Source organism: Orcinus orca, chromosome 1 (assembly GCF_937001465.1).
Source record: "Orcinus orca chromosome 1, mOrcOrc1.1, whole genome shotgun sequence".
Taxonomy (NCBI): Eukaryota; Metazoa; Chordata; class Mammalia; order Artiodactyla; family Delphinidae; genus Orcinus; species Orcinus orca.
This window is the reverse complement of record NC_064559.1, coordinates 117232058-117244225: the sequence shown is the minus strand read 5'-3', so window position 1 is coordinate 117244225 and position 12168 is coordinate 117232058. Positions and strand designations below refer to the sequence as shown.

Below are 12168 nucleotides of genomic sequence, written 5' to 3'. Positions count from 1 at the left end.
CCTCAGAGAAGTCGAAATCAAGCCACCACACATAGACAGCGCTCACCCAAGACGAGCCTCCACCAGGACTTTGGCCAAGGTTGGATAGCAGCAGCCGCCAGGGCCACCTGTAGTAACAAACACCCTCAGCTCAAGTTAGGAGGAAGCTGAGCCACTTGCAGCCTTCACCAAGCCAAAGCATCGTGTGATGAGACCTCTGTGTGTCTGGGAAAGCAGAGCTGTTGGCCTGTTGCTGGAAGGACTGTGGTCATGTTTTTGAATGAGCAAAGATTTCAGATGGAGGGACAGCCAGGACCAGAGCCTCAAATGGTGGCAGAGTGACATAGGGAAGGACCATCAGTCTTGCTGGCTGTAGCCCCCTCTTACACTCTGCTTTTTTTTTTTAATCTTTGGAGAGAAAAGGCAATGATATATAATATAAATCTGTTGTACCTAAAATAATTTTGTCCTTCAAGTGCCAGTAACCTTATTAAAAGATAGTGCGAGTAGGACTTGTGTAACACACACGTAACTGAAGTGTTTACTCCCCAGAAGCATAGCTGTGGAACTGAGAACGTCTGTTGTTAGGAACAGCCATAAAACTCTGCCCAGAGGGAACTGGAGCGTGGAGTTAGGCTTGAGGTACACTAGGAGGGAGCAGCAAACTTCCTTTTCTATGTCTGCTTTCCCTTTCTGTGTAAGACTGATGAGAGATGCTCCCCAGAGCAACTGCACTTGAAAAGGACATAGACGAAGACACGGATCCCGAAAAATGGAATTTGCTGTAGCAGAGAGCACACACAGAGGAGGGCCAAGTTTTAGTTCACTTTTGTTCCTAAATACCAGTGTCTGAACAGGAGTCAGGCTAGGTGTATCGACATCAATTGGGGAACCCATTACTTAATAAAGATTTCCGGGTATCACCCATGGAGTTTCTAACCAAGCAGGTTTGGGACCAGGCCTGGGAATGTATATTTTTAACAAACTCACCAAGTGATTCTGACATGCAGCCGGGTTTGGGAACCTTAAAAGGCTTGCCTTGGTGAGTTCTTCCTTGAAGCAACATTTCAATGATGGGAAGCTGAGACGTGTTAAAAGATAAACTGAGGCATATTAAAAATTTTAAGAGTTTATTTGAGCAGAAATTGATTCAAATTCAGAAGCACCAAAACAGAAATGGTTAGGAGCGCCCCACTGACAGGTGCTGGGGGCGGGTGTTGGTGGTGATGGGGCTTTTATTGAGAAGAGGCAGAAGCAAAGCAAGGATATTATTTGATTAGCTCTAAAGCTATGGCCAATAGCTATATAGCTATAGTGGTTGCCTTATTTGGGAAACCCTAGTTGGCTGTTTGTGATTGGTTGTCCTTAGATTTTGATTTCTTAACCTCGAGACCCTTACAGACTTAGGTTTTTGTTTGCTTAGGAAGGCCGCTAAGGTATGAGAACGACCTCAGTCTAATGGCCTCCTTGTTTAATTAACTTAACAGAAGATAGAGGGCTGTGGCATGTGATGAAAGATTGGTGAGTAGATCTGGAGGGTTCAGAGTGGGTCCATGCCCTGTGAGGTCAACCATGAACTGAGGCAGCGTTCTGGGCTGTGGTTCAGAGCCCGTGTGAGACTGCGTGCTGAGCCCGGTTGCTGGCAGGGTGTGCCCTCTGAAAAGAGTTGTGTCCATGGCTGACTGGAACAGCCAAAGAGCCGAGGGCAAAGGCCAAATGGAAGGCCAGGATCCCTGGTTCTAGGACACTAGGGGGTTGGGACCAGTACACTCATACCCTATAAATACCAGAACACAGAAAAGGAAATGGCCTGTCTACTTAGCTAGGCATCTAAGTCTGGGCTACTTTGGTCAGAATTCTGCAGAAGACAATGTGGTCCCCACTGGGTGAACATAAAATCAAAACATGGACGTAGCACATACTACATGCTTCTAAGTGCTTTTCGCATACTCATTTCGTTCTCATAAAAACCCTGTGAGCTAGATAATAATATTATTCCTTTCTACATATAACAAAAATGAGACCCAGAAAGGTCAAGGAATTCATCCATGTTCTCACAGCTAACCAGTTGAAACACAAATTATCAGGGGGCCATTGATCAGACCTGCTAATCCATGATATTTTTACGGAAAATATTTCTCTGGGTTATCATGATTAAGTGATAAATTATTAGAGGAGAAGACCTGGGAACAGGATGGTGAGAGAGTGAACTGCCCTAACTCAAGAGATTTTACATTCAGCCCTCGATCATTGTAGCGGTTTATCCGCTCTACAAATTACGCAAAGCAGACTTTTCATCTCTGACAAGCGTTGGTGGATTTTACCTTCCATTCTGCTGTGTCGTGTTCAGGGAATTCAAATTCCTGTTCAATCTGTTCAGGCAAACCAACTAAAGGAGACTAGAGAGACAGCTCAGGGAGGTTATGTGAAACTAGGGGAGCAAGTGAGCTTAGGCAATGTGGTACGATGGAAAGGGCAATGGTTTTGGAGCCATCTTGAGGTCTTACGTGATTTAACTTCTCTGAATCTGTTTTCACATCTGTAAAATGGCAATAACGATTATCATCTTGTTGGGTTGTTGTGAAGTCTGAGATATTATATTCTATTCAACAAATAAATGCAATGACACTGGAGTGTTTCAAGTCACACTACTAATTAAAGGCAAAGCCAGGGTTTGTGGACCCATGTCTATATGCTGCTAACACCCACATTTGCTCCACTATTTCACACTGCCACCTTGGAATCTGGCCTTCAGGGGCATGAGTCACAGCTATACCCCATGTGACCCAAGTCAAACTTCCAACCCAGAAAGGCCTATGTTATCCCATGGCACCTGGTCATTCTCCTCAAGGGTAGAGGATGCAGGCACTTCCACCCACATCACTCTTCTGTCTTGGTTTGACCCTCTAGGGCAAAGAGCTCCATTTTAGAAGGGTGAGTCTGTACCTTGTCTTTTTCTTATCCCTGGGGCCTCAACCTGGGTATACTAAGTAGAATCTGATTTAAAATTGAAAAGGGAGAGGAATGTAATGTGTGCATTTGTTTAAAATTCTGACCACCTAAGTGCATTCAAAATACGTTTGAAACAGGCCAGAGCTCCAGCTTGGCCCATACAAGACTTGCATGGAAAAACCATTCATGCCATAGGTTTTGCTTGAACCCATTTTATGGCTGTTTTTATTCTTCATTCTCCTTCTCTCTCCTAAAAAGCTAAAAAGCAAAAATTGCCAGTTATCCCACAGACTGCCTTATTGCTTTCTGTGTAGCTCAAGCCTGATTTCTTGTTCCCACTGCACCACTAGCTGTGCATCCTTGGCAAGTTACTTAACTTCACTAAGCCTTAGGTTCCTTGTCTGTAAGGGTTGCTTTGAGGATCAATGAGATAATCCACTTAGCATGGTGCCTGGCATATAGTAAGCCCTCAGTAAATGTTAGCCATTGTTATTACTAGTAGTGACTAACCATTTGCGCTTCCCTATGTGACCAACTTGAACCACTGGTTCTTTGCAAATGGGTGTGGGAAAGTCTACTTTCCACCAGTATACGATGGTTATGTTACAGTTGGGGGGGGCGGTTCTCAGCAACTAAACTCTTTTAATTCATGATTGACTACTTGTTTTTGTTTTTATCACGCAGCTTGCGGCATCTCAGTTCCCGGACCAGGGGTTGAACCCACTCCCTCAGCAGTGAAAGTGGGGAGTCCGGGAATGGACCGGCCGGGAATTCCCCTATGATTGCTTTGATTTCAAGTCTCAAAAGAACCATCTCAGGAAATAGATCTCTGCCTAAGCTTTCTAAGTCTGAGCTCCAATCACCTCCTTTGTGAATCAGCAATAATTCCCTTCTTTTAAATCCTAAAACATTGATAGCCCCTCCCACATAAATTTATGTTTGTTGAATAATTATTATTTTATTGGTTCATTTATGTATATTGTCACCATTAAGGCATTCGCTACTTCAACCAGTTTTTGACTACCTTCGGCATGCCAGGAATTGAGCTAATTAGATTTTAAATTCTTCATTAGTGGGTCTCCTTTTTTTGACTTTCCTGAAAGTCCTGCAGAGTTCTGGTCACAGTGGACGGCACCTCATAGTTCTATACAATGATTATGTCCTTGAAAAATGAATAAAATAAACTTTTTGGAGGCTAAATTTTCTAATCGGTAGCTGACTGAGTGAAGCGTCTATTACAAACCGCTTCGCAAAGAACTCTTTTGTAAAGCGAAGGATCCCTTCCTTTTTCATGAATCGTATGCGTGAATTCGGGATTTCTTAAGATGGTATTAGCTCACAATCCGTCAGTACGCTTTCGCTTTCTGACGTCCCAGGACGTCGAAATTCGGTTGACAGCCTCCCGCTAGAGGGCGCGCAACTGCCCACGGAGATTCCACCCGCACTGCGCAGCCTCAGTCCAGGGGTGGGCGGGAATCCCCTTACGGACGCCCGTGACGTCACCGGAGGGCGCGGCCCGTGGGTGTGGGCGGGGCCTTCCCCTCAGCGACGGGCGGGGCCCGGCCGAACCCCCTGTAACAGCTGAAGTGGGTTGCGAGTAGGAGGCGGCGGCTGGTCCTCAGCGGTGATTGGGAAGATGGCGCCTCCGGTGACGGACCGGGGGCTGAAGAGCATCGTGTGGCAGAGTGAGTGCGGTGGGACAGGGGCTGAGAGAGGGAAGGCCAGGAGGCCGCGGCGCCGGGCCCTGCTTTCCTGCCCCAGACCAGCAGTCTCTTGGGGAGCCGCCACGGGCACTCGTTGCTTTGGCTCCCACGTCCATGTTAGCACTTCTTCCTTCTTTCTTTCCCAGCCCTCGTTCTGGCAGCACCAACGATGGGCGGGGTGCGGGAGAACGCGGCCTTCTCGCAGGCGTCCGGCACCCTCTGGGCTGGCTCGGCCGGGCTCTGGCCCCGAAACCCCGCCCTGCGTGAGCGGCCCTGGGCCCGGCTTTTCCTCCCGCGGCCCCTGCGCGGTTCCTCGCTTGCGCTGCCTCCGGGGCCCCACCAGTCGGCGATGTCTCTCCACCCGAGACAGTCTGAGCGCTTTTTCTCTATCCCACCCCTCCCCTTCTCCCCACGCTTGAGTTTTCCAAGACTGCTTACTCTGCTTATTCGTCTTAGTGTCAGCGAGAGTTTTACTAACCGTACTTTACAATGCTTGTCCTTTAAAAACACAAAAAGAAAACCTCACTGTTAAACAAACCCTTCTTCCCTTCTAGAAGAACCCACTTTCTAAAGAGTTCTTGAGAAGGGACCATCGGCATGATTAAATCTCGGGGCCAATCTGCACCTTCACCTCTTCCTTTCCACTCTCGGAGCCACTCCCTTCTGCTAGGACTGTATTATAATACTTACTGGTTACTGATATTCTGCCATTGTGCTGTATCATCTACGACTTTCATAAATATCACTCCACACCTAGGTCTGCCAGCTTAGCGAAGGAATGAAACCGCCAAGAACCAAACAGGAAGAACCATCATTGTTTGGCATTGCTGGGCTCAAAGTAATTATGGTCTAGTAGTGGAAAGGGGTAACATCTAATTAGTATTTCTGGCTCCAGCTTGTTGAGCAAGGAACAGAAATAGTGACTGAGTTAACAAAATTATGGGAGTCACAGAGTTCCTGTGTAAAATTAAAACTCCAAATCGGTAACTGGCATACTGCTTAACATACTAAAAACAAGGATATAAATAGAAGGGGAAAAAAGTTATGAAAATTTTTTTAATTGGATAATTATAAGGTTAGCATTTTGTTTTTCAGAATTTACATGGGTCCCTTTTAAGGTTTGGTAATATTTTAAAATCACAGTGGCATTTAAATACATTTATTTGAAAATGGATAATGAATTGTGTTGTATAATTTCCAAGATGGTCCTTAACATCAGCATTTATCAGAAAAAAAAGGTTAATGATCGTAACCTCGGTATTGATAGCATGGAAACTAGGCAAGAGGGAGCGTTTACAGGTAACAAAATTTCCATCTTGTGCTGTTAACTTGAGGTAGCACCAGGATACCTACATGGAGCGTAAGATAAAGAAGAGGGGACACTGAATGGAAGGAAGTGTTATACAGATTAAAAAAAATAGTTCTTCGAATTTTTGTGGAAATAGGAACATAACTAAAAGATAAGATGATATTCATTCAGCACTTAGTTTAATTAAAGTAGAGAGAGAAAGAGAAGTGGGAGCCTCTGAGTTCTGTTAGCAAAAGGTGAGAAAGTCTGAAAGAAATGATGGAGGAATCTCCTCAGGGAGAATCATATATTTGGGAAAAGGTTTTGCTAGGTTGAAGGTAGTATAGTTAGGTCAGGTTAGAAAGATAAATAACTTAACCTTCAATTTACCTGTAAAGTAGGGAGAAAGGAATTAATATTTTTTGAACATAACTCTGTGCCAGGCACTATTCTTTACAAATATCAAAACAATAAGAATTATTATCTCTTTAACAGATGTTAAAGCTGATACACCTATTATCATAGCTGCATAATTCTTAATAGACAAAAAGTCAAAAACAACCCAAATGTCCATGGACTGGTGAATGGATAAATAACATGTGGTTATGTCCATACAATGGGATATTATTGGGCAATAAAAAAGAAGGAAGTACTGAAACATGCTACAGTTTTTTTTTTTTTTTTTTTTTTTTTAACGGTATGCGGGCCTCTCACTGTTGTGGCCTCTCCCGTTGCAGAGCACAGGCTCCGGATGCGCAGGCTCAGCAGCCATGACTCACAGGCCCAGCCGCTCCGTGGCATGTGGGATCTTCCCAGCCGCTCCGCGGCATGTGGGATCTTCCCAGACCGGGGCATGAACCCGTGTCCCCTGAATCGGCAGGCGGACTCTCAACCACTGCGCTACCACGGAAGCCTATGCTACAGTATTGATGATCCTTGGAAACATTATGACAAATGAAAAGAAGCCAGTTGTAAAGAACCACATATTGTATGACTCCATTCATATTAAATGTCCAGAATAGGCAAATCTATAGAGATTAGTAGAAAATAGATTCGTGTTTTTTAATTTATTTTATTTTTGGCTGCGTTGGGTCTTCATTGCTGTGTGTGGGCTTTCTCTAGTTGCAGTGAGCGGGGGCTACTCTTGGTTGCCGTGCGAGGGCTTCTTGTTGGAGTGGCTTCTCTTGTTGCGGAACACGGGCTCTAGGCGCACGGGCTTCAGTAGTTGTGGTGCGTGGGCTCAGCAGCCATGGCTCACGGGCCCAGCCGCTCCGCGGCATGTGGGATCTTCCCGGACTAGGGCACGAACCCGCGTGCCCTGCATCGGCAGGCGGACTCTCAACCACTGCGCCACCAGGGAAGCCCGGCAGGAGGATTCTTAACCACTGCACCACCAGGGACGCCCTCTTCTAGAGCTTTAAATTCCAAACAGGCCCTGGCAGAATGCAATGGATAATAATGCTTGTGAAAAGTAAACAGTGGGGAAAAGAAAACAGTAGATCAGTTTTGTAATTTTCCCCCATTATTCAATAAATATTATTGAATTCCTAGGGGAATACAGCAATAGAAGGCAGGCAAGTTCCCAGCCTTCTTGAATCTTGCATTCAAGTGTGGAATAATAGAAAATAAGTATATAAACAAAGAATAAACATGATTATTTCAGTCTGTGATATCTATATATAGAAAGGGACTGTTGTAGGTAGGTGGATCAGGAAAAGTTTCTCTGAGTAGGTGACATTTGAGCTGAGGCCTAAAACATGAGAAGGAATCAGCCTTTAGGGACCACATTAAAACCTCTTTTAAAAATTTAATATTTGAATGCAAAGGGCTACATTTATTTACAAAACTAATTCCCATACTTAAAATCAGTAAAAGTTTCTAGTGCTTGGTATTGCTCATTTGCCACTTTTTGCTATGGGGGGGGGAATGGTAATAAAAATATCACTGATAAAAGATTTTAAATAAAAATTTGATGAACTTTATTTGAAAAACACACAGCAAAACAATAGTAATTAAATCGACCATAAAGCAAGTTGAAGCCACCTACAACATTTTTTTCCTTATTCAGTATAGCCTATTTTCTTTCTTGTCTATAAACAATAGTCTAATGTCTGTAATTCACCTTGTATATTTTAGAGGAAATGTTAGAGAAAATGAACCTAGTAAAATTACAAATAAAAGTAATCAGAATGTATTTATCTGAGCCAGTTCTTTGCACATTAAATCATAAGCTTTTTGGGTTTTTTTTTCACATTTTTCTTCTAGTTCTTATATAGCTTCAGATATATTTTTTATTATTTGTCATTTTGTGACTTCCTTTTTTTAAACAGTTAACATTAACATAACTTTTTCCTCCTTCGAAATCTTTGTAATTAACAATTTTAATCATTCTTTTTTTTTTTTTTTTTTTTGGGTACACGGGCCTCTCACTGTTGTGGCCTCTCCTGTTGCGGAGCACACGCAGGCTCAGCGGCCATGGCTCATGGGCCTAGCCGCTCCGCAGCATGTGGGATCTTCCCTGACCGGGGCACGAACCCGTGGCCCCTGCATCAGCAGGCGGACTCTCAACCACTGCGCCACCAGGGAAGCCCTAATCATTCTTAAATACCTTGATGTGGCAAAAAAGTTTGATAACAGAAAAGACTGTAAAATAAAATTAATCTTCATCCCTACCCAGACCCCAGACTCCTTTGCCAGAGACAACCACTCAGGTTTCTTATAAATTCCTTGAGAACTTATTTATGCCAATATAGGCATGTATAAAATATATTTTTTTGTTTTTTGTTTTAATCAATTATCTTTGTTTTATGTCTTTTTTCATTCTGGTCACTTCTTTAAGTTTATCTTGTTGAGAAAAATTCTCTTCTTTTACTTTTTGGATATTTGCAGAGTCATGTATTCTTTTAAATCAGTATTTATTGACTACCCTGTGCCGCCCACTATTCTAGGTGCATACTCCTTGACCTCCTGGAGTTTACAGTTCAGTGGGAGGAGACAGGTACATAGGTACTAAGTGCTATATTAGCAGCATGAAGAAGTTTCATGGGAGAAGAGAAGAAAAAGGAATTATTTCCTCTCTGCGAGTGGATCAGGGGAGACTCCAAATAGGAGGTAACAGTGAAAGGTGGTAGGATTTTGCCAGACAGGGGAATCTGAGCCAAGACCCAAAGATGTGAAAGTATGTGATTGTTTATGGAAGAGGGAATAATTCCTTTTGTCTGAGTACAGAGTATTTGTTGCAAGAAATAGGGGGATGAAGACTAAAAGGTAGGTTGGAGCTAAATTGTTCAGACATGCTGTAGCAGTGGTGAGCTACTAAAGCTGAAAGGTTTTTTTTCCTCTTTCTCAAACAGCAGTCATCAGCATTTTGGGGACTTACTAGAACAGTGCTGAAAGGAAGTCATTTTCTTGTTCCTAAAGTTTTCATTAAGTATAATGCTAGTGTAAAGTGCACTAATGCTAAATGTGCAGATGGATACATTTAAAAAAAATTTTTTTTTATTGGGGTATAGTTGATTTACAATACTGTGTTAGTTTCAGGCGTACAGCAAAGTGAATCAGTTGTACATATATGTATATACACTCTTTTTTTTTTAGATTCTTTTCCCATATAGGTCATTACAGAATATTGAGTAGAGTTCCCTGTGCTATACAGTAGGTCCTTATTAGTTAGTTATTAGTCCTTATTTAGTTTTGGCTGCATTGGATCTTCGTTGCTGTGCATGGGGTTTCTCTAGTTGTGGCGAGTAGGGGCTACTCTTTGTTGTGGTGCGCGGGCTTCTCATTGTGGTGGCTTCTCTTGTAGAGCACAGGCTCTAGGTGCACAGGCTTCAGTAGTTGTGGCTCACGGGCTCTAGAGCACAGGCTCAGTAGTTGTGGCACATGGGCTTAGTTGCTCCACGGCATGTGGGATCTTCCTGGACCAGGGCTCGAATGCGTATCCCCTGCATTGGCAGGCAGATTCTTAACCATTGTGCCACCAGGGAAGTCCTAGATGGATAAATTTTTATTCATGTAACTACCACCTAGATTGAGGTATGGAATGTTTCCAAGCACCCCATAACTCTTCCAACGCCAAATTCCACCCTTTACCCCAGAGTAACTACTGTTCTGACTTACATTGCCATCAAGCAATTTTATAGCAGTGGCTTTTTACCTTTCCACCCTTATGTTTAAGAAAGGAACACTTCAGGCTGCTTGTTGGGTTTTAAAAAAATATTTATTTATTTGGCTGTGCCGGGTCTTGGTTGCGGCACTCGGGGTCTCTGTTGCCACATGCGGGATCTTTTTTAGTTGCGGCATGTGGGGTCTAGTTCCCTGACCAGGGATGGAACCCAGGCCCCCTGCATTGGGAGCATGGATTCTTAACCACTGGACCACAAGGGAAGTCCCCCTTCAGACTTTTAATTGTAAAGTATTTGCTTGAAGAATAAATATAGAATTTACTAAATTTCTACCTAGAAATAATTGCTTTAATATTTGCCTTTGTATATATTTAGGTGGTCTTATACTAGTCCTCAGTTTTCATATTGTTCATATTTCATAATTTTTTTTTAAGATTTTTTTGATGTGGACCATTTTTTTTAAAGTCTTTATTGAATTTGTTACAATATTGCTTCTGTTTTATGTTTTTTGGTTTTTTGGCACGAGGCATGTGGAATCTTAGCTCCCCACCCAGGGATCGAACCCACACCCCCTGCATTGGAAGGCAAAGTTTTAACCACTGGACCACCAGGGAAGTCCCGTTTCATAAAATTTTTAAATAATAAACCTTGAAAGCTCTAAGTGGTCTTTCCCATGAACGGGTCAATCTGTTTTTTGTTTTTAATTTATTTATTTTTATTTTTGGCTGAGTTGGGTGTTTGTTGCTGTGCTCAGGCTTTCTCTAGTTGTGGTGAGCGGAGGCTACTCTTTTTTGCAGTGCTCAGGCTTCTTATTGCGGTGTCTTCTCTTGTTGCGGAGCATGGGCTCTAGGCGTGCGGGCTTCAGTAGTTGTGGCTCGCGTGGGGTCTAGAGTGCAGGCTCAGTAGTTGTGGTGCACTGGCTTAGTTGCTCTGTGGCATGTGGGATCTTCCCGGACCAGGGCTCAAACATGTGTCCCCTGCATTGGCAAGTGGATTCTTAAACACTGTGCTACCAGGGAAGCGCAGGTCAATCTGTTTTTATTCAACTAGTAATGAGTATTACTTTTATCTCTGCCGCAGGCCCCTGGGATTACCTATAAAGATTCTTACCTGTTCATTTCCTGTTTTCCAGACAAATCAGTTTTTCTTGCATATTTATCAGGTTTATTAGTTTCTCTGTGATTAAAGATAGTTGTACAAGTATACCTTGGCATTGCTGATGCTATACACTACTTTGTTAGTTCTTTTATTTTTCCTTTCAGTGTTTTCACATCCTCTTTGGTGTTACAGTTTTAAATACATTTCCTTTTATATATAGGAGAAACAGAAGGAGCAAAGATAGAGTAATTGGTATTAATAGGTCATTAATTGGGGACCATCTGGACTGGTGGAAGATTAATTTAGAGATTAGGTAGAGGCCAATTGATGGAGGATGTTGAATAGTAAGAGTCTAGATTTTATTCTAGGTAGGTAACAGTCAGCATTTGAGAGAATTTTGAGGTGGGTATTGATACAACAGGGCTGTGCTTCAGGAAGATGACTCTGACAACAGTGTGAAAAATGGATTGGAAAAGGTAAAGGGGTTGGAGGTAGAAAGCAGGAAATCCAAACAGGAGATTATTGCAGTAGTTCAGTGAGAGATGATGAGAATCAAGGCAATGCTGGTGACAGCGGCAGTCACCAGAAAGAACAATCAGTACAGCCTAATGATTAGAAAATGGAGGAAAGAGGAAATAGCTGATGACTATGACTAAGAAAATGACAATAGGGCTTCCCTGGTGGTGCAGTGGTTGAGAGTCCGCCTGCCGATGCAGGGGACACGGCTTCGTGCCCCGGTCCAGGAAGATCCCACGTGCCGCGGAGCGGCTGGGACAGTGAGCCATGGCTGCTGAGCCTGCCCGTCCGGCTCCGCAACGGGAGAGGCCACAACAGTGAGAGGCCCGCGTACCGGAAAAAAAAAAAAAAAAAGAAAATGACAATAAAACTCATAGAAATGGAGAAGTCTAGAGCAGTTTTTAGGGCATTTAATCTTAATTTGAGGCACATAGGTGTTTAACCTGTATTGTGTAATGGAAAGAAGTCCAAGGAGAGATGAGGATTTGTGGAAAATTGAAGGATTCCT

At 43.2% G+C, this 12168-nt stretch overlaps 1 protein-coding gene across 3 annotated transcripts in view; it reads left to right on the top strand.

Annotated features, from left to right (window-relative positions):
* The first annotated feature begins 4458 nt into the window (after positions 1-4458).
* Positions 4459-12168, top strand: part of STXBP3 (syntaxin binding protein 3) — a 58489-nt gene continuing 50779 nt past the window's right edge. For all 3 annotated transcript variants that reach the window (XR_007472775.1, XM_033434340.2, XM_004263114.4), the window contains exon 1: positions 4459-4616. Coding sequence is in view for 2 of the 3 variants with exons in the window: in XM_033434340.2 (XP_033290231.1) it covers positions 4568-4616 (49 nt within the window). In the remaining variant the exon portion in view is untranslated. The remainder of the gene's footprint in view (positions 4617-12168) is intronic.